The sequence below is a fragment of the Magnolia sinica genome, chromosome 18, assembly GCF_029962835.1.
Source record: "Magnolia sinica isolate HGM2019 chromosome 18, MsV1, whole genome shotgun sequence".
Taxonomy (NCBI): domain Eukaryota; kingdom Viridiplantae; phylum Streptophyta; class Magnoliopsida; order Magnoliales; family Magnoliaceae; genus Magnolia; species Magnolia sinica.
Window position 1 is genome coordinate 21,261,292 of NC_080590.1, and position 25,830 is coordinate 21,287,121.

General features: G+C 39.4%; 2 protein-coding genes and 1 long non-coding RNA gene across 4 annotated transcripts; 2 read left to right on the top strand and 1 right to left on the bottom strand.

Annotated features, from left to right (window-relative positions):
- Window positions 1–2,301: 2,301 nt before the first annotated feature.
- Window positions 2,302–5,215, top strand: LOC131233386 (ubiquitin-ribosomal protein eL40 fusion protein). Its single transcript, XM_058230076.1, has 5 exons — window positions 2,302–2,466; window positions 2,578–2,664; window positions 2,747–2,849; window positions 4,794–4,860; window positions 4,964–5,215. Exons 1-5 carry the CDS (start codon window positions 2,364–2,366, stop codon window positions 4,988–4,990), a joined length of 387 nt encoding a protein of 128 aa, XP_058086059.1. The 5' UTR covers window positions 2,302–2,363; the 3' UTR covers window positions 4,991–5,215.
- A 3,054-nt stretch (window positions 5,216–8,269) lies between these two features.
- LOC131233258 (uncharacterized membrane protein At1g16860-like) lies at window positions 8,270–24,357 on the bottom strand. Its single transcript, XM_058229903.1, has 4 exons — window positions 23,974–24,357; window positions 15,082–15,237; window positions 8,712–8,923; window positions 8,270–8,612 (listed from the first exon to the last, which is right to left on the bottom strand). Exons 1-4 carry the CDS (start codon window positions 24,283–24,285, stop codon window positions 8,399–8,401), a joined length of 894 nt encoding a protein of 297 aa, XP_058085886.1. The 5' UTR covers window positions 24,286–24,357; the 3' UTR covers window positions 8,270–8,398.
- LOC131233259 (uncharacterized) lies at window positions 8,608–10,979 on the top strand. 2 transcript variants are annotated; one of them, XR_009165152.1, is made up of 3 exons: window positions 8,608–8,776; window positions 9,821–9,895; window positions 10,237–10,979. It is a non-coding gene; the product is annotated as an uncharacterized LOC131233259 (long non-coding RNA). The 2 variants fall into 2 exon arrangements; XR_009165153.1 differs by having other exon boundaries at window positions 10,307–10,979.
- Window positions 24,358–25,830: the final 1,473 nt, after the last annotated feature.

Here is a 25,830-nt window from a genome sequence, read left to right on the forward strand (position 1 = left end):
TTTTTAAGGGTAGGAATTTGACTTTGCATGAAATGGTTCCACTTGACTTCAAGAATTGATATATCCCCCACCTTAATGTTTAAGTAAAATCCACCCCTGACTGCAAGGTCCATCACCTCATTTTAATCCTAGCTTCCATAAATCAGCCTAGTCCATGATTTAGGTAGGCCATACAAAGTGAAACATATAAAAGAGGTACATTCAGTACATTGTTTCCAATCATTTGGTCCACCTAAATCACTGGCTATGCTGATATTTGGGTCCTATGCCTAAAATTGAGTGATGCACCTAGTAATTGAAGTAGATTTTACATAAACATCATAGCGAACCATTTCAATAAATTTTTAAGGCCTAAATGAGTTGTCATCACCCTGCAAGGAAATGTCTCTAGTTGATTTGAAAATTTTGTAGGCCCCACCATGATGTTTACTTAAAATCCAACCTAGTTACTAACTTTGTCACCTCAAATTAATTGTAGAGCTCAAAAATCAGCCTATTTCGTGAGTCAGATGGGCCATATAAAGGGAAACAATTGGGAGATCGATGTCATGTATATAGTCTCAAATCGTAATGATCCACGCTAATCATTGCCCAAGCTGACTTTTGAGCTCTACGGCTAAAATAAAGTCACACACATGATGACAAGGTGAATTTCACATCAATCTCAGAGTATGTCATTAGTGAGAATTAGTCAAACGCAGTAGAAAGTGTCAAACACATCTTTTAGATTCAAATGAAATCCATATCTATAATGCTAAATACAGCTTAGTATTCCAATTGGCAGCTTAGTATTTCAATTCACATAAATTTCATAATAATTGTGATTTGAATTCTAATTCACATAAAATCCGTGCTGCAACTCAGTGCTTTAGTTCCTTAATGCACAAGTCACCACAACAATTTCGTTGCGGAAATGTCTTCCTAAAGAGGAAAACTTCAATACCATTGGGGCAATGGATGATATACAAGGACTAAGGAATAACTTAGAGATGACTTATGTTGCATACAAGTGAATCAAATTAAACTGTCCAAGTTATGTTCTCCTGATTAGATTTGTCATGAATTACTCTCAAATTGGTAAACATCAAACATCGATTGAAAGTTTAGGAAGAAAAAGTTCCAGTAAACCTGTTTTAAAAAATTGAAAAAATTATCAGTGAGGTAAAGATTAAGATTGCCCAATTAATCTTATTTCAAGATTGCCAGTTTATTTGAAGTAATGCTGGATTTTGAACAGCTTGGGCTGGGCCTGGTAGGCCAGGCCTACTCAAAATTTTAATTTTATCAGCCCTACCCACGACTAATGCAGAGAGAAATGAAAACCCTCGTGTACCTCACGTTACTTCCACTAACATGGGCCAAATGACTTAATGTTCATGGAATCCACGCCATTCAACACGTAAAGTACTACCTTATGCCTTCGGTGTTGAATTTTGTACCGTACGGGCCTTAACCTGAAAATTCAGGATGACTTAAACGTTCAAGTTGGCCACCTAGAACTTCTAAATTCACATCACATGGCCCACTTGAGTTTTAGAATACTGTAATTTTTTATAATTCTTTCATCTATATGAAGCACATCATGTAAATGGAATGGCGGTGGGTCCTTACATAAAAGCGAAGGTGAGTATTTCATCCTAACTTTTTCTTGTGGTGTAGCCTACTTAAGTTTTATAAGATCATGAATTTTAAGCTCAATGGTTAAAATGGGTCATAAGACCTAATGGACGGAATGGATCTCATGGAAGATCCTTACACGTGTCTCTAGGTTTGTGAAAGTAACTCCCTTAGAGGGGATTAGGAAAGGCCCTTTCCGTTGGGCCCACATTTATGTGTATATATATTATATATCCACGCCTTCCATCTGTTTTGACAGATCATTTTATTACACCATTTCAAAATTGAAACAGGTTCAATTCTCAGATGGACCACACCATAAGAAACAGTGGTGATTGACCATTATGAGCTACAAAAGTTTCGGAGCAAGCTGATATTTGTTTTATTCCTTCATCGAGGTTTATGTGACCTTGCCAACCGGTTGGATGGAAAACAAACATTATTGAAACCTTACAGTGGACCCGAGGAAGTTTTTAATGGTAGGTCGTCCAATCACCACTGTTTCATATAGTATGGTCCACTTGTGATTTAGTTCTTCATTTTTTAACTTATGCCCTTAAAATGACATGGAAAAACAGATGGACGGCGTGGATATAGAATACATATATCAAGGTGGGCCTCACGGTAAGGGCCGCACTTAACTCGCTCCCCCCGTAAGAAACCCTACCTTCAGCTAACCGAGTATAAAATGCCTCTTCTTTTGTAAGAGCAGAGCAGTGGAGAAAGGGTAGGAAGCGAAGAAGAAGATGCAGATCTTCGTGAAAACCCTAACGGGGAAGACCATAACCCTAGAGGTTGAATCCAGCGACACCATCGACAATGTCAAGGCCAAGATCCAGGACAAGGAAGGTAGAAAAACCCTAATCCTAACCCTAATTTTCATTTATCCACTGTATTTTCCTTCATTTTATCTTCTTTACATAGGTTAGATCTGATATAGAGGGATTTTATTGTTCTTAGGAATTCCACCGGATCAGCAGCGTCTGATCTTCGCAGGAAAGCAGCTCGAAGACGGCCGTACACTCGCGGACTACAATATCCAGAAAGGTATGTGTGCATATCATCGGATCTTATGCTCGGATGTTCTCTTATCACCGTTGATTTGGGATGGGTTGGATATGTTTTGTAGAATCGACGCTGCATCTTGTGCTGAGGCTCCGTGGCGGGATTATCGAACCGTCTTTGATGGCGTTGGCCCGAAAGTACAATCAAGATAAAATGATCTGCCGGAAGTATGTAATTCATTTCCATTATTTATTTATATACTTTTTTTTTTAGAAAATTTGAAGGTTTGAAGCACACATGACTAGATATTTGTTTCTATATGCGAGTGATGAATGAATTTTATGTGTTTGTTCGTGTAGAAATAACAACGAGATTAGTAGAATGATTTGATGCTTGTAGTAGTAAAATAGATAACATTTGCATGTTTAGATTTGAGGCCCATGGTTAGCTTGCCTTGACCGTTGGTATGAAGGAACATGTGATAGCTACGTGATTACTATAAAATCTCCCAGGTGGAACAATTTGGATCAGTAGCTTACGAATAAATGATTAGGAAATTAATGGAATGGTCATCTCAAATAACAGTCACAACTATTATCAAATCTGTAAATTTTGGGTCGTACTCCATCCATGTTGTCATGCTTCTTGTTCATGCTCTCGATTGCATGAGCATGGTCCCTACTTGTATAAAACAGATTTAAAAGGACACTTTTCAAATTCTAATCTTTAAGGTATACATGTTGTCATTGGTAAGCTTATAGCTAGCAGATTATTTGCACGTCATTTTTATTTTTTGGTTTAATCATTGTCTTCGATGAAGTAATTTATTGCAACAATACACCAAGGGTGTGTTTGGATGCCAGCCATTTTTCATTTCTCATCACATCTGCGAGATGCCTGCATTTTTTTCGGGCAAAGCTGCCATCACTTCTTTTTGAAATGAGTTTAGCAGGGCAGTGATTGACTGCCTTCCACACACGATCATGTGCCATGTCTTAGAATATTCAATCCATTCATCAAATTCAGCACAATGGAAAACTCATTCCACGGAAATTTTTACGCCCATTTGGACACTGGAGTCACCCACAATCTTAGCTCAAATCCAGCTGTTGGTATGCTTCTTACACCCATCTGGACACTTGAGTCGCCCACAATCGTAGCTCAAACTCATTTCTCATGGGCACCCAAACACATCCTAAGAAACATACCATTAATGCCTGTTATAATTTGTCTGGATCTAGACTGATTGATTGGGTTTGTGATTTATGAGGAACATGAATGTCTTATTACACAACTTACTTTAACGGGGGCCTCCATAGTGACATGCTGCAAATGTGATGTGAATAGCCATCTGGTGACCAAAATTCAAGTTAAAAAAGGAAAACAAAAAAGCTGGGATTATGACAAGATTCAAATTTCTAATTTAAAAATAAATGGTCGCCAACTTTTGGGTCCTTTTTTTTATCCTTTAGTTAGGATAATTAGTGATGAGCCTAACTTCGAGCCATGGAGTGTGCTCCATGGGCATAATAACAAGTAAATATATCGATACTGAGCCATTTGCAACTCCATTGTTTGTACTTTAGTCTTTACATGTACGGGTGGTTGATTGCTTTTATGGGTGATTTCTTGCATTCTCGCTCATGAAATTAAAATAAATAAATAAATAATAAATTTAAAAAATTAAAAATTAAAAGGAAAGAAAAACAAACTTGTGTATGTTCTTTGACAAACCAAGTACATAAACTCATGAATCTTTGGATCTCTTAGGAGAACTCCAAACATTGCTAAATATTGTCTTACAAGAATGTCTAGATGAAGCATGTAACTTTGAAAACTCGCTCGATTAGGATTGGCTTTGCGATAAGAATTGAGCATTGCGTCACTTTTTTATGAGACAATTGCCATTGTTTCTAGCCACATGTATTTTTTCTCGTGGCAGATGGTGGCATGCAGAGAGGCTTTCTTGTTTAAGTGAAGAAAAAAAAGATGTGTAGAAAGCCACATCAATGAATTAGGATAACATCAAACAATTTTGAACTACTTTTCCAACTTTACATTGCTTTTATTTCCATTCTTATCCAACTTTTCACTGCTTTTATTTCCATTCTTACTTTTCATTGTCTTCATTTTATCTCACCTTCACCTCAATTAATGTGTTTGCTTTACAGGTGTTATGCCCGCCTGCATCCTCGAGCTGTGAACTGCAGGAAAAAGAAGTGCGGCCATAGCAATCAGGTATAGTTTTGATGCTTTCTCAATCAATCACGTATCACTTGACATAATTCGTGCACATTAATTATCCATTTATTTCTTCTGTTGGGTTTTGGTTGGATTTCAGTTGAGGCCGAAGAAGAAGATCAAGTAAATCCATAGGTGGAGGGTAGGAAGTGCAGTGGTAGGTCATGATATTTGCCTTGTGTGGTTGATTTCTTCCTATTGGATAGAAAATTGAGACTAGATTTCCATAATTGGCTGTCAACACTTTTTTTATTTTGAGACTTAGTTTACTGTTTTGTTCATTTCAATCTTTTCATGGTACACTTATTGACCGTCATGCAGTTATTTTTCTACTTACAACCATATTTTATGAGTGTGGTGTGTGTTTAAAATAGTATATTGTGGCATACATCATAAGCTTGACCCTCTCACTTGAGGCACATGTTTGTCAGATCTGAGTGTGTCAATGCAAAATGTGCTGTTATGCTGGTATGAGGTTTGGGCTAGTCAGCTGATTTGGTGGGCCATATGTACAAAACAAATGGACAGATAAAAGGATGGCCAATGGCGTCCTGATATTAGGCCAGTAATTCAATTTCAAATTGAGGTGCCTCACTTGATAACTTCACCAACCTGTTTGTTTAACCATTGTATCTAACAGGGTATCCCAACTGTGGGTTTTGTTTGTGAGGATCCTGCACATGTTTCTCAGATGCAAGAGGCATGCATTAGGGTTGTTTATTGTGGGAGTGTTACTGAATCACCATGACCGGCTAAATGGAAAAGTATTGAATCTTAGTAGGCTTGCCTAATAACTTCGCGATATGCAGTTGTTGAGGATTATATGATCCTTGAACGTGGGGAATGTACCACTAAATACCTTCTATTGTGATCTTACTTGCTGCTATTTTGTTTCTCGCCATAATCACAAGCTCTCTCTTCCCTTTTTCCCACTGCACTCTTCCATGGGGATCTCCGTTTCTCACTGCAAAACACAGCTCTATTCTACAAACCTAGGAGTTATCATCTATTGTATTTTAATCATCCGTAGGCCCTGTTTTGTTGCCACGTGGGGGTCTCATTTTCATTAACAGTAATTGTGTATTAGAGAGATTTTTTAAGGATTAAAAATTTCTTGATAACCCGGAATTTATCCTTACCCAAGTCACTAATGCGTGGTTACTGTTATCTCAAATGCAATCCGGTCATATTTCAAGTGGTGATCAAAACAGGGCCTTAGTAAATATCCTCTGTTGTTTTTGCGCAATCCCATCTTAGAATTCAATTTGGTTCCACTAAAGGTGTATTTAGATTTGTTTTTTCACCGCCCCCCTTTTGAATCCCAACAAGGCTTGCTTTTGTGACAGCATTCCCTTCTTTGATAGAGTAGATACCCAATATTTCAATAGAGAGCCCTTGGCTTATTATCATCTCTTATCAGGATCCGGTCGTTCTATGATTGGAACATGACCCAAAGTTCCGGTTGATCTTGCAATCAAGGTGCCCAATTTTCTTCTGGAATTCAGATCACAATAACCTTTCTTTTAAGCTATTCATACGGTCTGGAATGAGCTAAATGAATCTCGTACGGGTCTCTCATATATTACTAGGATATGCAGAAATCAATGGGCGCTTTTTGGAAACATTTTAGAGCCATATGAGTATAAGATAAAAATTAAAAAGAAAGAAAGAAAAACAGGTCAGGATTTATCAATCTCTCCATGTATCTTAACCATTTACCAATTTTGCTTTGTAGCGTTGTATTGAGGTCCACCAATCGTATGGCTAGGATCATCCTATCCATGTGTATACCAGTTTACATTTACTCTAGCAGCAACTGGAAAGAAGAACTCTTGCGTGGATAGCCAAGCCAAAATGGCTGAGATATCCTTGATGGACTGGGTCTGGCTCAGGCCAGCTTGGATGAGTCATCACTGGCGATGTAAAACAGGTCCGACCCAGCAGAGCCGAAAAACTAGTGCAGCTGAGAATTTGTACAAATGTAAATTTTGGTTAGTGGGGCCATAGTTGGGAAATCCTGACCGTTTGTCTGCTGTGCCCTGCACTGAAGGTAACACTTATATTTTCCTCAACAAGAGGAACAAAGTTCTCGTTCTTGGGCTATGTATGGGTCATCGAATTTGTTCCAGCATGAAAGAATCTCTGCTGGGCGTGCACCGTCCAAGATGCCAATCTATAGGCCAATCGTCTGAATTACCGAACCATGGACCCATCTGTATCAGAGTTGGGAGAGTGGGTGTGGTTAGTGATTCCCTCATCATGCACCACAAAGTTCCAAGGATTGAAATTTTTTATGAAATTTTTGAAGAAAAAGGCCAACTATAATCTGAATTCTCGTTCCAAATTGGAAAGTGAAGATGCCTACTTGACAATTATGTGGGCCACGCCTATGCCCACCGGTTTTCATGCATGCCCAACAAGTAATGGAATCCTTTTGGGTGAAGTTAAGAAGGACGCAGATTGCGCCAACAACGTGGCAGGATTTGATTTGATTGGATATGTGCTGCCATCAAGGATGGGCCAACACAAATCTACGTTGTTAGGTGAGTACCTAAAGCCATTTCTGAAAGTCACACATGCCTCAATCAAATCCTACCATATCAGGTCACTAGGGAAAATCTGTGGTGGCAGGGTCACTATGCAATCCCCCGAGCCACAGGACATGCCAACACAGGCGTCCGGGATCTGAGCTTTCCATCACGTGGAATGACTGTTGGTATCTACCCAAAAACAAAAATCAGGTCATTTCCCACCTCAGATGGGACATACCGGAGAAAGCAAATAGACTGCTAGAAGATTTTGTAGATGGTAGCCCACCTGAGGTGTGAAATGGCCTGATATTTAAGGCAGGGCAAAAATGGACAGTGAAATCTACCTGATGGAAAGTTCAGATCTGCCACGAGTGTACCTTGTTGCCAGATTGGGTGGAGAGGCCATGCAATGACAATACGTCTTTATACAAACCACCCGATATATGCCACCATTGCTAGTGTTTGTGAGAATGGACGATCATCAATTGGGTCCGCATATTATCCCACGGAAAATCAGCATGCCAAACGTGCCAGACCTATGCATTAAATGTGGACCAGTACCCTTTCTATTTTGCAACCTACTTCATACACGTGGCCCACCTAATGACTGGACCAGCCTGATTTTCGGGCCATGGCAGAGAAAGGGCTGACTACCTCAGCAGCCTGCCTGACTACTTTTGATGATGGAATGTGATTCAATACCACTTCCATGTCTTCCAATCATTTAAGCATACAAGTGGCATATATGAACAAGATCCAGACCGTTCATCCATTGGGCTCCACCACTGACATTTAGTGCTGGTTGGACAATTAACACCAAATACACATCATGCTCATTTCATCTATTCCTTTTAATTGCATATAATTAAGCCTAATTTTATCAAAAATACATATTATATAACAAAAAGATGAAAATTCTGAAACACCCAGTTCCATCATTTTGAAAACCAAAATCAGTAATGGATGCCAAATTCACAGAGGTGGAGCAAGCATCTTCTCACCAATCAACGTCCAGGATCTTGGAGAGAACATGGTGTAGCAAGAGAAGCAGTGCTGTCAGAGACCCTAAGGATCAGCCCATTAATGTCGCCAGGAAGGAGAAATCTTCTCCACAGACAACCTGTCGAGATGGGTTCCGGCAGCTGAACAATCATAACATCATCGTTGTTTCTCTGCAACACTCCCATCACAGTCAAAGAGCTTCCCTCCTTAACATACCTGTCAAAGTTCATGCAAACAATGACATTTTAATCTCTTGAGAAATTATTAAAAGCGGCGAGAAAACAGAAAGCTTTAATAAAAATAATCAGCTTTTACCCTTCCTCCAGGCGCAATAGACGGGCTTCGGCCGAGAGGTTCCTCTCTCCTAACCACTTCCTCAGGTAAGAAGACAATGCTCTGTTTCTCCTTGTCGTGCTAACAAGTCGGGTCTCATGAATTAGAGGAGTTACTTTAGAATCATAGCCAGCTTTAACCATAGCTCTGATACCAGACTTTGTATCTGTTATGTAGAAGTCGGTGGCAAACCTCTGTCAAAGAGAGCCGCAATTCATCTGCTAATTAAAAGCTTGATAATAGTGAGCATGCATAAAATGTTGAAACGGCAAACAGGAGGTTAACCTCTTTTATCATGGGGGAATTTTAGGACCCTTTGCATCAGCAAATGCAAAATTTTCTGACAAGCAGGATTCTGTACATGTGGGGCCACAGTTGGGGGTATTCCAGACTGTTGATCTGATGGGCCCCACAACAGATACCAAGAATATCCTTCATTGGAAGCTCTCAAACTGTTGAACTTTTATCCATTTCCCATTAAAAATGCTTACCATTGCTGGATTTTATTCTCAACTATCTATCTATAGGCCACCGATCAATGAGTTACAATCTTCCAACGTGGAAGATTTTTTATGCATCCCCATCCACATTGGAGCACATCAAATAACGGTTTGGATGGTTGAACCATGAAATCCAAATGTGTGGAATCCTGCTTGTCAAAATGTATGTTTGATGATGATCTGGATCCTATAATTCCTCTTCATTACATACATGTGCAATCTCTTTTTAAATTGACGCACAATGTTTACATACGAGGTCCCTCAATCACACTTTGATCCAAACATTAGTAACCTTGTTCTAGATTCTAACTTGCTGCAATATTTTACAGTAATTCTCATCAATCCCTTTGCAACAAGAGATCTGTTAAAATTTTCTTCATTACTATATGTAAACGATTAAATTGTTAACCAAGACAAAGCCTTGCTAATTTAAGATCAGTGAAGAATCAAGCTTTTCAGAGTCACACTTAATGGTCAACCCATTCAATATGAGTTGCAGAAACCCCAAACATCACAAACTCATAAAGCTTGTGGGTGAAATGGGAAAGCCTGGACAGTGCAAAATGAACAAATCTTAAATTGTCTTTGCAGATTCGCTTTCCATCATCATCCTACTCCAATGTTCCCACAACGTGCAAGGATCAGCCTTCCAATGCTAGGAATCAGGTAGCAAACATCACTACGATGTTACCAGGGTATGGTCATACAACACATGCCCAGCCGCTGCCATTTGGTGGAATTACTTCTTTTCTTTCTTTCTTCTTCTTCTTCTTCTTCTTCTTCTTTTCTTTTTTCTTTCTTTTTTCTTTCTTTTCTTCTTTTTTTTTTTTTTTTTTTTTTTTGAAGAATGAAATGAGGGTGATGGTGGGTTTTGAACCCAGGTCTGCCTTTCAACTGGAGACCTTACCAACTCTGCTAGCATGAGTTGCCACCAAAATTTCTGGCACCAATGCTCGTTTGTTTGGGATGCAAGTGTCACAAACATTCATATTGTTTATATTTGACAGAAATATCCCCACAAACATCTTATAACCTCCCAATTATATGGAGCTTCCTGCCAAAAGTTTAGTTTCACAGGCACTTACTCAACGAAAAGCAAACAGGGGAGCATCCAAGAGCCATACTGACACCAGTATACAACAAGCATCTATTTGCTAAATAGGTATGAAATCCCTGGAGTAGCCATTTATTACAATATCCTCCATTCAAATGACCTATTAGACAAGTAACACAAGCACACCCTCTTCTGTTTAGCATTTGTGTTTGACCAAGGCATGCATTGTAGTCAGAATTCTAGGGAGCTTCAGAGACATCATGAACAAACACATCGGGGTTCTCAGTTAGTCTCAACATCAACCCAATGGATACGGGAGCCTCTGCAATGGCCAGTTTCCAAGAGATCGGGTAAAAGAGAAAGGTTGATGTGTGGTGGACAGCCAATCATAAAGTTTTTGCCTATCCGCCTTCTAAAATCTGGCTCCAAATTACTGGGAGAAGGATCCAAGCAACATGTATAACCAACTCATTATTTTTATTTTTATTTTTTTACAGGTAACAACAATTTTTAATAGGAAAAGACTATCCTTTAAGGTACCAGATCAGCATCACCAACATAAAAGGATTGCCTCACTATACCTTCTTTGGTTAATGATAAGAGTCACCATTTAGTGAGGATTTCTCGCTACACCTTTAGCCAGTACACTGGCAATGGAGTTGGCCTCTCGAGGAACTAAGCTAAAGGAAATTTTAAAAAAGGGGGCACGATAAGCCTAATAATTTCGTTTACACCAAAAACAACATTTCAAGGAACCAGAATGGATCCAGCAGACCATGATACTGTGCTTTTGGAACCCCCTTCAATAACAAGCTGGTCGAAGGAGCCAAGAGTGACTTTATCCATGCGGCCTAGTCTTTTTGTCCCTAATAATTCTGCCAGATTGGAATTCCAATCCTATAAGGACCAGAAAGCAATTTTGGTCCTGCCTTGGATTGTCCCTAACAACACTCCCTACACAGTATCGCCTCAGGTTTGCCAAAGAGCACCCATCCACAATGAGTTCCCACCAATCAAAGGAGGTGGTATCTGCAGTGCAATATTTTTCACCATCTTCCCGAAATGATTACACCTCACTCCATCTTTTATCCAAATCATAAAAAGATACTCCCTTAAATTCTTCCATTACTTGACAGGCATTCATCAAAACAAATTTAACTTTCTCCTTAACACCAACGAAAGGCCTCATCATATTATAAAAAGTTCTTTTATTTTGTTCTTTTCGAATGCTCCAAAGATTGCATGGGGGAGCATCATCGATAGGTTCTACCAAGGGCCTTGAAAGGGCCGTCCCATTACCCTTCAAATATATCTGTGATTGACCCTAAGATGAACCCAACAAATCTCAAACAGGTTGATTGTCTCGCAATGGAGAAAATGAAGGTTGGTTGTCTCTTCATATTTCCAAAGGAGGAAGTAGATGTTCAGAAGAGCCATATTTCTTGTTTTCTAAAGGTTATCAAGAGTAAGAATTCTGTTAGCCTCAGTTGTCCAACTCAACTCTGGGTGTATGCAGAATAACCCCACGTTTTTGGCACTGCGAGGAGGAGGTGAATTAATTAGACATAAAGCCTTAATGAAAGCTTTAGAAGCAAAAATGACATTCAGCAAGGCAGCCCAAATCCATTGATTTACTTCAGCACTGGCAAGAAAAACTCCATCAAGGGCTTGCAAAAGTTCTTCAATGATTGTCATTTCATGATCCCACAAGTTTGTTCTAAATAGAGGCTTCCAAAAAAATGCTCCCTCCCAACATTTCATAACATTCCTTGATCCTCACATATAATAAACCCATAAAAGAACTCTTACTAATTTATTTGAATGCCCCAATAACAGTTCTGCAAGGAAACCCTGGAGATGGAATATAAAGTTGTAATGATCAAGATGGTTCTCCATGCTAGCTTTCTCCCGGAGAATCATGCCCTAGTTTCCAATGGGAAAGCCCACAATAAAGCTTTTCCTCCATCACCATCTATAAGGAAGCATCTGTGCGCCAGATTAAGTTATAATAAAGAATCGCCAATTCTCTTAGCTATGAATCAGTAACATTAAAACTTCTTTTATACAGAAAAGCAGTCTCTATATAGAATTAGGGCTTGTTTGTTAAATCTGAAGTCTGAAGCCTGAATCTGAAATTTGAATCTAAAATCTGAATCTGAAGTCGAAAAACTAAGTATTGAATCTAGAACAACATGTTTGTTAACTTATGTCCGAAATGTCTGAAATATGTTAATTTGACACATCTGCCCGTCTCCACAGGAAGCAGTTGTGATTGAATCCCTACCATTAAAAACTTCATGGATTCCACCAGAATGTTTATTTGCCATCCAACCTATTGATAAGGTCAAAAAGACCTAGATGAAGAGACCACACAAATATCATCTTAATCCAAAGCTTTTGTGGCCCACAAGAAATTTTTAATGGTCATTTACCACTGTTTCCTGTACTACGGTCCATCTGAGATTTGGGTCTGCTTCATTTTTTGGATCATGCCTAAGAATGAGCTTTCAATACAAATGGACAGCATGGAGTAGTCACATACATCACGGTGGGCCCCACAATCAGGGGTCCCACCCACCTTAGTGGATCTGGATTGCGTACTGACGATGTTAGTAGCCCCTAGCTATTGGATGGTGCTGTGTGGCCCCCATCATAAAGTATGTGTTTTATCCACGCCATCCATCCATTTTTCCATATTGTTTTAGGGAATGATCCCAAAAATGAGGAAGGTCCAAATCTCATGCGGAGTGGTGATTGAACGCCCACCATTAAAAGCTTCTTAGGGACCTCAAAAGTTTTGGATGAAATTGCTATTTGTGTTTTCCCTTCATCCAGGTCTTTGTGACCTAACGAACACGTTGGATGGTAAATAAACATTACAGTAGGCCCTAGAAAGTTTTTCATGATGAGTGTTCAATCATCACTGTTTTCTTGTGGTGTGGTCCACTTGAGATTTGGATCTGTCTCAATTTTGGGCTCATGCCACAAAATGATATGGAAAAATAGAAGGACAACATGGATAAAACACATACATCATGGTGTGGTCCTGTCCAATAGCCACCTACCTACTGGCAGCATCAGTAGGCAATCTGCATGGGGAGCCAATTAGCTGACCTCTGTAGTGTGTTGACATCAACAAGTTTAGTGGGCCCCACCATGATGTATGTGTTATATCCAAACTGTCCGTCCATTTGGTGAGAACGTTTTAAGGCTTGACCCCAAAAATGAGGCAAATCCAAAGCTCAAGTGGACCCATATGATATTTGGTTTTTCCCTTCGTCCAGGTCTATATGACCTTATGAACAGTTTGGATGGCAAATAAACATCATGGTGGGCCCTATGAATGTTTCAGCGATGGGAATCATTTTCCCCACTACTTTTTGTGGCATGGTCCACTTAAGCTTTTAATATGACTCATTTTTTGGGCTCATGCTCTACACTGATCTCACCAAATAGATGAACGGTGTGGATATAACACATACATCATAGTAGGGCCCACAAAACTTGGTGACGTCAACACAAACTGCTAGTCATTGGCTTGCGGCACACCACACAATCCACTTCCCCTGCAAATCTGAGCGGGGATTGGGTACTACCCCCACCAGGATCTAGCTAGAGACAGGTGGTCCTGTCTAGGGCTTTGTGGGGTCTACCGTGATGTATATGTTTTATCCACACCGGTCATCCATTTTTCCATATCATTTTAGGTAATAAGACCAAAAGCCAGGCAGATCTATGGCTCAAGTGGGCAACACTACAGGAAACAGTGAGAATTGGATGCCTACCATTGAAAACTTCTTGGGGCCACAGAAGGCTCTGATCAAGCTTATTTTTGTGTTTTCTCTTCATCCAGGTTTGTGTGACCTTATGAAGAGGTTAGATGGCAAATAAACTTCAAAGTGGACCCTAGGAAGGTTTTAACGGTAGTCATTCCATTCCATTGCTTCCTATGGTGTGGTTGACTTGAGCTTTAGATGTGCCTCAGTTTTTAGGATCATGCTCTGGAATGATCTTGGAAAGTTGATGGACGGTGTAGATCTAACACATAAATCACGGTGGGCCTAGAGAAGTGCCACACGTTAAAAGTTGGGTTGTGTATTACGCAAAGGGAGAAAATCTTTGGCACAGGGCAATTTTGGATTTTTTTTTTTTAAAGAGTTCGCAGAGCACATTCTGGATTCACCATTAAGCCAAGCCTCCTTTGCCGAAAAAATTCAAGGCAAATTGCGGAGCGCTTTCTGGGTTCAACATCTACAAACAACACTTAACGCGGAGCGCTTTCTGAATTCTGCATTCCGTGGGTCTTTTTAGTGTTAACAAACAGGCCCTTACACTTGTTTTCAGAAAATATGCAATATTCTTCTGCAAATGTGTTGCATACAAAACTAATACATGATGGTTAGATGGTGTATCGATTTTGAGCAGAACAGGTAAAATATTCGCACCAGTCACAATTTTGGAGAATTATTGAGACAATGATCTACGGAAGAGTCTGCATAAATGTGTGCACATGTGCACTAACAGAGATATATTGCATGAATTATATTCATTAAATGGATTATATTAATTAAGTGGAACAGGGCTCCTCGATAAAAAATTATTTGAAAACGAGGCACCTCGTGAATCATGTCTTCCAGTTCATATCTTGAGAATAAAGCCGGACGGAATATCCTTTGGATCCAAAAAATGCCAATTATCTTAACTTCTGCCCAATGGTGTACCCAACTTCTTTCAAAACACCATACTCTACAGCATGAATGGAAGAAGTGAAATAATTTCCTTGAAAAGAATTTCTTACCTCTGAATATGTTAAACTCCACTGGAAGTATCTTTGGTTAATATTTGCCAGTTCTGATCTGAATCCTATGTATTCATATACCAGTGTTGATATATAAACGCATCTGGGAACCTTCTCATAGGATGATTCCAGAGAAATAGTCCCACAAGAAGCCAACTGAAATCATCAGAACAAAATGGACAAGCACGGCATTAGCAAAAGTGCACATAGTAACTGCTTCATAAACTTAGATCAGTATGAAGAAGCAGATGAATGAAATTACAGAAGTCGAAAAACTTAATTGTTAAGAAAATAGCAGATTTAAAAGCAATAAAATAAAAATATTTATATGTTTGGGTGTTCCCAGTTTTACAAGGTGGACAGACTTGCAGCGAACAAATCACAGGTGAGATAAGAACAGGAAGGTAGGGGAACCTTCCCACTCCTAATCTAAGTTGTGATTTGGGGTGGGGGGCTTTCGTAATAAGGGTTCTGCCTCAGTGCTATCCTGAACACCAAAGGTATTTAACGTCACAAGGGATTTAAACAGTTATAAGTTCGATTTATAATATAGATATTTAACAGGATTCTAATCTGTAACCAAATGTTTGCGTACTTCACCAGGAAACTGAGACTGGAGCCTTGTATTATTATAAGCTGTAGAAAAATGAACAGGTCAAAATCCATGGTGCATTGTTCTACTTGACAAGGTCAACTGACAAATTGAGTTGAAGGACTGGTTTTGTGCCACAAACTTGGCTGCTTGATGATATTGCAGTGTAACAATACAATTAAATGTTTTTCCATCAAAATTATTATGCAATACAATGTTGAATAATGTTGTAAGTTTATGAAACAGAAAAAATCAGACAACCTTATGCATTTCTAGTTTTCTCAGAACAAATAATGCCATAATATGTTGCATACATGATATTCAACACATCCCATAAATTATATCTAGCCTTGTCACAACTTATTAGTATAAACTCAGCATGGCTTCCTAGTGACTCCTGAACATGGTGACACATACCTCTGATATTTTGAAAAACACAGCAATATTCTCCCAGTAATAAAGAGTAGAAAAGTACTTAACCCAACCCGATATTTTCAAAATCTCTCCAAAGAACTAATAATATAGATGATATATTTGAGTGTGTATGATGGTCCACCCTCATCTGCAAAGCCCAGTTAATTTGGCTAGACAGTTGTGTTTTCAAGCATGGAAAAGGATATAAACAAATCTTTTTGCTATGAAAGACTTTGGACCAACCAAGAAAATTATGGGAATGCAAATCTTGAAGGTAGAAGAGCTAGAAAGCTATAATGTCGCAAGAGACGTATATTAAGAAGTTTTTGGATCAGTTTAACATGAAGAGAGCAAAGCTAGTTGGACAACCACTTGTACATTTCAAGCTGATTTCTAGTCAAAGCCTTCAAGTGAGACAGATAAAATGGAAATGGAGAAAACTCCTTATACATCAGTTGTGTGAAGTGTGATGTATGTAGTGGTTTGTACTAGGCCAAACATGACACATGCAGTTGATGTTGTGAACAGGTTTCTTACCAATCCAGGCAACGAATGTTGGGCTGCAGTGAAGTTGATTATCAGGCATCTCAAACTTACTTTCAAAATATGTTTATGTTTTGGCAATGATGAACCAGAAATTGAAGGATTCACATACACAATTTTGGGAGGAGATGCAAAAACTCTAGGCAGCACACCTCAGTCCACGTTTTTATGCGTAGCGGGAGCAGTTTCATGGCAGTGTAGTTGCAAACATGTGTCTCTCCCTATACTACTCACGTGAAATACATTGCAGCTCCAAATTTAGGAGATGTGGACTTGAGGAACCACACCTCAAACTACATTTTCACATGTAGGCAAGCAATTTCATGGCAGTCTAGTTGCAAACATGTATTTCGCTCCCTAATACTCAGGCTGAATACATTGCAGCTCCAAAGGCATTTAGGGCCTGTTCGGATTTACGTATACTAGCGTGTTGCATTGTGTCCATCTATTGTTGAAGTATACGTCCGACAAAAATCAATATGCATCCACATTCGCAGAGAACAGGCGAGTGTTTGGATCAAATTGCTTGTTGGGCAAGTATACAAATGCGTCCAAGTAGTCAATGTTTGGATACGACGTATATGGGCTACGTAATGTATATACCTTTTATATTGAGATCATTTTAAGGCTGAAACGCATTGGCTGTTCCCACTGCCCAGCTTCGATGGGTTGATGGTCAGTGTTATGTGGGTCCCACAATGATGTCTGTGACCCATCTATGTTGTCCATCTATCTTACACTCATTGGATCGTGAATGAATTAGGCCCTTTAGGCCCTGTTAGCCAATTCATGCTGCCCGCAGACCATATACACCCTACTGGAATAGGGGCTACCGGAGTTCGGAGAGGCTGGTGCAACCTAACTCCTGATTTGGGTCATTTTTTTCAAAAGAGAAGCGAACCAATACGGATTCGGGAGGGAGGACATCAATTTCTGAACGATCTAGTTTCAGATCTCCCTACGGGGAAAGAAAATCTCAGATCATCCCCTTCCGACTCTCCGAAACGAGTTTTGCCTGTGATAAGAATCGCAAATGGGCGAAAGAGATTCGGAGGAGGTGAATGACCACATGCAGTAGGATGCAGATGATGGGGAGAGGTGAGAGAGTAGCATGCAATAGTCGACCACAAACGCAGCTTCCGTTCCATACTCCTCTTACCCAATACTGCATCATGAGTGTGTTGCACTGATCGATGCACTCCCCTCTGACAATACTGCACCGCCATCTACGAGTCTTGATTCCTTGACGTATTCCCAAGGATGGTAGACCCTGGATTTCAACTCCGTATCAAACATAGTAAATGGCCTATTTCAACATTTAATACAATACAAACCAATCTCGACCGTCAATCCAAACAGGCCCTTAAGGAAAAGTTGTTGATGAATAATATCATCAACGGTTTGGACATTAAACATGAAGAGTCTTTGGTCCATTGTGACAGTCAAAGTATAATACATTTAGCCAAAAATCAAGCATATCACTCAAAGACGAAGCGCGTTGACCTATGGTAACATTGGATAAGGGGTGTTAGAGTCATAGGTTACTAGAGCTGAAGAAAAATCACACAAATAGGAAGATGTCAGATTTGATGCCAAAGGACGAATTGGAGCTTTACGAAGTCCTAGTGAGGCTTGATGACAGATGAGAACTGAATTTGTTGGGTTGACCCTGGGCAAGATGAGGGATCCCTCGTGAGTTTGGAGGAGGAGATTATTGAGTATGTATGATGGTCCATCCTCATGTGTGTGGCTACTTTATTTGGCCAAAGATGTATTTTCAATCATGGAGAAAATGACCCATGGAGCAATGGCTCGAATAGTCTTGACATATATGTCTCTACATGTGTTTGAGGGCAAGTCTAGAATATATAGTTCGCATTTTCATCGAGGGGGGTTTCCATGTAACATCAATGTTTCCTTCCTATGCTCTTTTCTCTTCATTTTCTTCCTCGGATTTCTTGTTGTAGTTGTGTGGTTTGAGTAACATGCTATCGTGTGTTGTATTTCCAAGTGATTCAAATGGAGGGGAGAGCTCTACGTCTCCCAACAAATATCCAAATGATTACCTGATACTATCACAATAATATCACATATTCAAATTTTTTATGTCCATTTCATTATTTTTACCACTACTTGTTTCCTTTTTTTAGCGAGAATTCCAGAACATATCCTAAGAAAATAATTTTTTTAAATAAATCGAGATATTCCTCGCATATAAAGTGATGAGAACGAGATTTGTAACAAGTGATACCATGAGATTTCATGGATGACAATTGGTGCAGATAACCATTCAGCCAAAAGAAAATCCCACCCACATAATCATCAGACTCCAGATCATCAAACCATAGGCCCAAGTTGTGCAGACCCAAGGCCTGAGCACAAACACCATATCCTTAAGACAAGGATCATGCAATTCTTCTTCTACCATGTACATAGTTCCCAACCTTCCCATTCCTCATATTTCCATGTCGTAGTAGCTAACTGAGATCCTTAATCTTGTGTAGCAAGTTGTTTCAATTTCTTATATTATCACATGCTTTTATAAGGCAATATATCACTCATTTACTTCACGTAGTCCATCCTACGGCCGATATCAGCTCGTCTAGCAGGGAATAGATCATGCATGGAGTGAATTTATAGCATGGAATTACATCTCCTCATTGGACTTTGTAGTGCAACCCAGTCATCAAGTCAATGAGATCTTCACATATCGCAAAGAAATGGACAAGAGCACACCCACAAGAATATTGGAGTAGAGAAGGCGGAATACTTTATTGATATCAAACTTGTTCTTACAAAACTCACAGTTAGAAAATTTCATCCCCACTCCCTCCCAAACTCTAAGGGTCCATTTGATTTTTCGACTTACACAGTAAATGCCTACAAATGGGCTATTATTACTTATCAACATTGTTTGGTTGGAGGATTTGTTGTCTTGAAAACCGTATAAATCTCATGTAAATTCCATGTGTTTCTACACATGTAAAAACTGTGGGGCTCACCGTGATGAATATGTCATATCCATGACGTCCAGCCGTTCCATAAGCTCATTTGAGGGCATGATTCCAAAAATGAGGCAAATCCAAAGCTCAAGTGGCCCACACCTCATGAAATAGTTATCCCAATGGACCTTAACCTTTGAAAGTTAATGCCTTCCTACGGCACAAATTGATGTTTATTTGTCATCCAACCCGTTCATAAGTTCATATAGACATGGATAAAGGGAAAAGATGAAAAATAATTCGATCCAAACTTACGTGGCCCCCAAGAAGTTAACAACAGTAGGCATTCAATATCCACTACTTGTTGTGGTGTAGTTCATATGAGCTTTGGATCTACCTCATTTCTTGGCTCATGCCCTAAACGAGTTGGCAAAATGGATGGATGACATGGATATGACATATATAAATCACAATAGGCCTCACAGTTTTTGTGCCCAAATCTTTTCCCACCATTGTTTTGCACCAAAACACCACACTTGTTAACATCAGCATTGGGACAAACAAGCAATAAGTGAATTCTTCCAACTAACAGATTGATTTCAAATCAATCAATCATAGTTGACTTCAAACCAATCTAATCTACCTAAGATGGTAAAAGCATAGTAATAATAAAAGCAAATATGGAAAATAATACTAATTATATCTCTAAATCAAGCACATATCTTCAATTACATCCCCCTCATATCTCCAATTACATCTTTAAATCAGCCTCCATATCTTTCAGAAATAATAAATTGCAATCCTTAATTTAGGCGCCCAAATCTATAAATAAACTGTCCAAAAATCCACACATGTTGGGCGCTATTGGGCGCTATGTGAGATGTAGCCATGTAGGCCTACATCATTGTTGGCCCTAGGTGGGCCTACATCATTGTTGGCCCTAGGTGGGCTTCCATCATTCTCCCAAGGTTGGAAAGAACTCAACTCCAACAAATTGGACACTTCATTCAAATAATAGAGGTTTGAACACTTATTCAACTTCTTCCTTCTTTTTCTTTGGAAGTTGTTTATCCATATTGGTAATGGCTCCATCTCGCATGTCAAATGCCCTACCCTAGTACTTGAACAAATCTACCAAATTAAAAGTTGGCGAGATATCTAAGTCATCTGGCAATCCAATCTCATAGGCATTGTCACCCAACTTCCTCTTGACTTAGTATGGACCAATCTTTTTAAATTTGAGCATATCTTTAGCTCCCACGAAAACCTTTCATTGCAAAGATAAACCATAACTAAGTCGCCTTCATTATTATATCTTTTCTCACTGATGTTCATTTGCAACTCTTCAGTACTAAATGGTGCTTTCTTCAATCTTCTTTTTCATCAGAGCTTGCAATTATTGGATGTGCTTAGTGAAAGCGTCAGCATCTTCACTCACTTGATCTTGTACCGATAATGGTACTAAGTCAAGTACATGACGTGGGCTTCTCCCATTTACAATTTCATATGGAGATTTTCCAGTGGTAGGATTTATTGAGCTATCGTAAGCAAACTTGGCTTAGGGTAGAGCAAGTCCCACCGAGATATGTTATCATTTACAATACTCCTCAAGAGGCTGCATTGAGTCTCATGCATAGACTTTTCCAAGCTTCTTATCGTCTTCTCTTATAACCGTAAAGGCTTCCTTATCATAATCTTTTCCAGATTTTTTGGATTGTATACTCTATCTATTACTATGTAACTTTGATTATAACTACAAATCACATATGGTTGAAGACTTAAGTCAGGTCAGCCTTTTCTACAGAGTTCTCCAAAAAATTTACAGATAGAGTGTGTTTCAACACTAAGGTCATGGGTTCGAGTGCCCATGTGGTGTGTGTGAGTCTGTGTGTGTCTGTGCGTCTGTGTTTAAAAAAAAAAACAAAAAACAAAAAAAAAAAAAAAAACAAACAAACAAACGAACAAACGAACGAACAAAAAAACAAAAGAGGCTCATGTTGATTACCTCAGTTTGGTCATCTATTTGAGGATGATATGCGCTAGAGAATTGAAGCTTAGTCCCCAACCACTTCCATAAAGTGCACCAAAAGTGGCTCACAAACTTTGAATCACAGTCCGAAGCTATTGTTTCAATACCTCATGAAGTCACACAATTTCTATGAAAAATATGCTAGCGATATGCGTAACGTCCATCATCCTTTTGCATTGAATAAAGTGGGGCATCTTTGAAAAACGGTACACCACACAAAAATCATATCTACTCTCCTTTAAGTCTTAGGAAGACCCAGTAGAAGTCCACAGAAATATCAACTCATGGTGTGACTAGAACAAGAAGTGGTGTATAAAGGCAGGTATTCTACACATGACCTTTGGAGACTTGACATCAACGACGTTGTGTTACGAATTGCTTAATGTCACGGCACATATAGAGCCAATGGTATTTTCCCTCTACCATGTCCAATGTTTTATCACCCCCAAAGTGTTAATCCAGTCCTCCTTGCAGCTCAGATAGGGTCTTCTTTTGCAATGATCCTTCAGAAATGCATAGGTGAGAACCCTTGCATAGAAATCCAGTGTGAGATGAATTCACACTTTGGATCTCGGTCATCCACATACATGTTGAGTACTTTGCCAGAAATTGGGTCCTCTTTATATTATTATTTTAACGCCTCAAATCTGACAATATCCATGGGGAAAGTTCCTAGTAGAACCACCCTCCCAATCAAAGCATCCGTTGCTTTGTTCCTATTTCCAGCTTTCTAATACAAAAGGAAAGTATATTCATGTAGGAAAACCATCCACTTCACAGGACAAGCACTCAGCTTCTTTTAGGAGTTGAGATATCTAAAAGCCTCATGGTTCGAATATAAAATGAATTCCCGATGAATCAGGTAATGTCTCCAACATCGTAGTGCGTGGACCATTACATAGAACTCAAGATCATATGTGGAGTAGTACTTCCCTGCATCATTAAACTTCTTCTTGAACAAAGCAATCAGCTTTCCTTCTTGACTCAACATCGCGCCAATGTCAACATTGGAAGCATCATTTTCCACTTCAAAGACTTTATTAAAGTCCATAACTGCAAGAACTGGAGCCTCTGCATCTTGTTTTTTATGTTGTTGAAGTTTCGATCTGTCGCTTTAGTCCATTCCAACTTCAGTCTCTGGACTCCCACCCTGCCGGAGTTCTCCCACTTAATTAATGAGATTGTCTATTGTGTGCATTAGTTGATCTACTCAGTCCGTTAGTGCATGGATCAATTAAGCTAAACTCTTCCTATGTCACCCCTTTTGATGCCATTAAGAGATGACAAAGAGTAAAAAATCCCCAAAGATGACCCGCTCTCATACCAAAATGATTCAACCCAGTTACTGAGTCAAGAAGATCTTGAATCACAATGAAATGTTGTACATCCACATGAATATTTGACTGGAGAGGGAGGAATACTTTATTGATATCAAACTTCTTCTAACAAAACTTAAGAAAACTCCTACTTGGAAAATTTTGAAATCCCTACTTCCTCCACCCCTTTCAATGCCATTAGGAGATGTGTAGAGTCAAAGATCCCCAAAAATAACCTGCTTTGATACCAAAATGGTACAAACCGATTATTGAGTCAATGAGATCTTGAATCACAAAGAAATGTTGTACATCCACACAAATATTTGAGTGAAGAGGGAGAAATACTTAAATGTATCAAACTTCTTACAAAACTTGAGAAAACTCACACTTAGAAAATTTTAGAATACCTACTTCCTCCACCTAGGTGAATCTCAAATGAGAATTCCCCTACTATGAGATTGATTTCAAATCAATATAAATCTACCTAAGATAGTAAAAGCCTTATAATAGTAAAAGAAAATATAGAAAATAATCCTCATTACATCTCTGAATCAGTCTCATATCTTAAATCACATCCTCCTCGTATCTTCCAAAAATACTAAACTGCAATCCTTGATTTCAGCCCCCAAATTTATAAATAGACAGTCCAAAAATCAGCACATGTTGGGCCCTATGGTGGGCCATGGGCCTACATCATTGTTGGGCCCTATAAAAAGCATAAGTAGGCCTGAATCACTCTGCCCAACCACAAGTAGGGCCCACTGGTTAAACCCCATGAATGAATTCAGTACCCAATACGTAGAAGGGATGGGTTTGGAATAAGGCCAGAAAGTCGAGCCCACATCCTGGGCCCAGCCCTAATTTTGGCTCAAAACATAAAGGGGTAGGACCCGAGCTCACCAGGGCCCGGCCCTCAACAGCTTAGGCCAGGAAATTTCACAAAACTGTCAACAGTCAATAAAATTAAATTAAATTAAAAAAAAAAAAAAAACCGATTCATAAGAAAGGAAATCGTAGAAAAGAACTCCGAAGGAGTGAAGGAAATGACGGAATTACCCCCGTGATCTTGACAAGCTGCCCGTCCTTGGCAGTGCGGAGGTCGGCGTCAGGGAGATGATCGAGGAAGAGAAGAATCCCGCCATCTCTCTTCCAGATGCATACGTTCCAGAAGAGGAAGGCGGAAATGAGAGAAGAGATGAGGAGGAGGGAGATGAGGAGAACGGCATTGCCGACGGCGACGAAGATGAAGATGGAAAGGGCGAGGGAGACGAAGAAAAGAGGGGTCAGAATGCAGAAGACAGGGGTTGGAATGGGATTGCAGCAGCGACGGGCGTTGGTTTGGCTGAGGGCACTGGAGAGGTCGTTCATGCCTTTGGAGAGGTGGGATAATGCTCTTCAGGCATTTGTTGCAAGTCCTCAGACACACACACACACACACACACACAGCGGGGGGGGGGAGGGGGGGGAGACAGAGAAGCGGGTGTCGCATCTTTCAAATGGGGTTTGGTGAGTATACTGTATACTGCAGGAGTTGTACGGTATACATTGGCCCGGATCTTTTGACAGTGTACACGCATTGTAGGTCCTGACAAATATGAATAATATTTACGTAATCTAGACTGTTGGTGTATCGATTTCTCAAGTCGATCGGGAATTCCAAAACGTTCATGCACTATCCGAGATAAAAATATTATTTATTTTTTAGTTGAATTTGGACTGTTCTTAGTATCTCTTAAACCGTTTATATAAAGGAAACAAATCTAAAGGTTATTATTTTTTTTATTTTAAAAATATTACTTTATATGATATCGGACACGATGAATCAATGGTCTGGATTACTAAAAAATGGCTTCTACTTCTCAGAGTTGAAAACTAATGTATACTGTGGAACGAGGCGAGCGCCACCTATCATATTGCTTGGGTCGTGTGCGAAACATATTGCATGATACGCGCGCGCGTCGTTATACAGTACAGTGGGTTTCGATTCTGACACGTTGGGGCAATGGTTCGGTAATCTAGACCGTTGTTACGTTGCAGCCTACTGTGGATACTGGACCTACTCAAAAAAATCCCAGATTGGAATATTTTATCCCTTAATATTGGGCCGTTGTCTTCGTATTAATAGACCATAAGTCCAAGGGTTATGGATTGTTCTGTCGAGGAGATGTTTCTGGCGTGTTTCGTCCACGGTTAGACGCAACATACGTGTGGTTTGAATTACCGAAGCATGGGCCACACTTGTCAGACTTGACAACACAGGTATGCTGCTCAAAGCTTTGCATCGCATATCGATGTGTTATTTCTTGGCGCACAACGACGTTGGTAAGCGCCTGTGTGGGAGCGTGGATTTGTAACCCCCTGGATTCTGAACCCTCGGGATTAGAAACTCCCTGGATTCACAGTCATCCCAGTGTGTTTAGCACCCTAGAGTAAATAACTTTAATCCAAGAGTACTTATCCATAATATATTTACAGAGATTTGAATTTAATTATTAAATCAACTTTAATATCTCTAATTAGTAAGATATATAATTTTTGATGCAATGGTTGTGATAAGCCTGCTGAAATATATGTTTTGCCTAAAAATATTTAAATTCAAAGTTCCAAATAGACCACAAAGCACAAGATCATGTTTGAGTAGTTAATTAACAACTTTTAATCATTGATTTATATGGACATAGTTAGACTGTGCTGATCATCATTAGTACATCATGTGCCTAATAGAATAATAGTGTATAGTAACACACATGGCACATCTATAACTATTGAAATGATTTTAACTGTATAGTAACACACATGTTATACTTACAACTATTGAAATAACTCTACGTGTAATCCCTCTCACCGTTCTCTGAGAGAAAATTGGAAACCTCTGTATTTGAAACCCCTACTTTACGCTGCCAACCAATTAGG

Coding starts and splice junctions, on each gene's coding strand:
- LOC131233386 (XM_058230076.1), top strand. CDS start 2,364: ATGCAGATCTTCGTGAAAACCCTAACGGGGAAGACCATAACCCTAGAG. Junction 2,850..4,793: donor GATAAAATGATCTGCCGGAA/GTATGTAATTCA, acceptor TTTGCTTTACAG/GTGTTATGCCCGCCTGCATC. Junction 4,861..4,963: donor AGTGCGGCCATAGCAATCAG/GTATAGTTTTGA, acceptor GTTGGATTTCAG/TTGAGGCCGAAGAAGAAGAT.
- LOC131233258 (XM_058229903.1), bottom strand. CDS start 24,285: ATGAACGACCTCTCCAGTGCCCTCAGCCAAACCAACGCCCGTCGCTGC. Junction 15,238..23,973: donor AGCTTGTCAAGATCACGGGG/GTAATTCCGTCA, acceptor TGATGATTTCAG/TTGGCTTCTTGTGGGACTAT. Junction 8,924..15,081: donor GGAGTTTAACATATTCAGAG/GTAAGAAATTCT, acceptor TCTCTTTGACAG/AGGTTTGCCACCGACTTCTA.